Source organism: Austrofundulus limnaeus, unplaced genomic scaffold (assembly GCF_001266775.1).
Source record: "Austrofundulus limnaeus strain Quisiro unplaced genomic scaffold, Austrofundulus_limnaeus-1.0 Scaffold201, whole genome shotgun sequence".
Lineage (NCBI taxonomy): Eukaryota > Metazoa > Chordata > Actinopteri > Cyprinodontiformes > Rivulidae > Austrofundulus > Austrofundulus limnaeus.
In genome coordinates this window covers 600991-602110 of record NW_013952603.1, presented here as the reverse complement: position 1 = coordinate 602110, position 1120 = coordinate 600991, and the positions used below count along the sequence as shown (strand labels likewise).

Sequence of the window (1120 nt, the reverse complement as noted above, 5' to 3'; positions counted from 1 at the left end):
AAAAAAATTTTTTTTGGCTGGATATAAGATTAAAAGACTTGGTTAGATGGACGTTTTTTGCAGTGCAGTTTGTCATGTTTTGATGTTTGCTCACCATGTTTAGAACAGGTATTATTGTGCTGCTGCTTTATTTTCAGATATTTTAATTTTCAGACATTAATGTAATTTGTACAAGAAAATAAATGTGTAAAAATGATCTCCAGGGACTTTTTATTATGAGGTTGAAGCATTTAAAGCAGTAATTTGAAGCTCGTTCCCTCTGTTAGAACGGGAAGGTGGAGATAGCGGCTGCAGAGCGGACTCTGCTCGGATTCTTTCTGGCCAAGATGCACAAGATCGACCCTGACGTGCTGGTGGTGAGTCGCTCCGGTCCAACGTCAGAGAGCAGCTCTAGATTTAGGCTCCGTTATGCAAAGTTTAAAATAATCTGTTAATCTGCTGCCACTTTTCGATTCCCTTTCACTGATGAAGGTGATTTGTATTTCTGCAGGGTCACGACATCTTTGGTTTCGACTTGGAAGTTCTTCTGCAGAGGATCAACGTGTGCAAGGTTCCCCACTGGTCCAAAATTGGGCGCCTCAGGAGAGCCAACATGCCTAAATTAGGGGTAGGAGTAAAACCGAATTATGACTGTAAATGTAATATAAATGTTTTGTGAAATCACTTATTTGTGTGTTTCGTGCTGTCAGGGTCGTGGAGCCTTTGCAGAGAAGAGTGCAACGTGTGGCCGTCTGGTGTGCGACGTGGAGATCTCAGCCAAAGAGCTGATTCGCTGTAAGAGCTATCACCTGACTGAGCTCGCTGCTCAGGTGCTCAAAGTGGAGCGGGTCACAGTCCCTCAGGAGGACATCAAAAACCTCTTCAGGTGACCGAGATTCAGAGCTCAACACTTAACTYACTTAMTGTGTCAAAYTCGAGGCCYGCGAGCCAGATCTGGCCCTCATTARCATTTTATCTGGCCCCAAAGGGATTATTTTAAATGTAGAATTCTTTTATTGTTTCTTTTTTTTTATCACTGTACTTGGTGCAGTCTTTTCATGACAGTGGTCGACTTTAATCTTCTGCTTTTAARGTCAAATAATTGGAGTTTTAGGGAAGGTTTTCTGTTTTTACTGTGAAA

General features: G+C 42.0%; 1 protein-coding gene across 1 annotated transcript in view; it reads left to right on the top strand.

Annotated features, from left to right (window-relative positions):
* Nucleotides 1-1120, top strand: part of pola1 (polymerase (DNA directed), alpha 1) — a gene marked incomplete at its 5' end in the record, with an annotated part of 86945 nt that overhangs the window by 6252 nt on the left and 79573 nt on the right. The window contains 2 exon segments of the mRNA XM_014018769.1: nucleotides 491-607; nucleotides 690-865. Of these exon segments, the coding sequence (XP_013874223.1) occupies nucleotides 491-607; nucleotides 690-865 (293 nt within the window).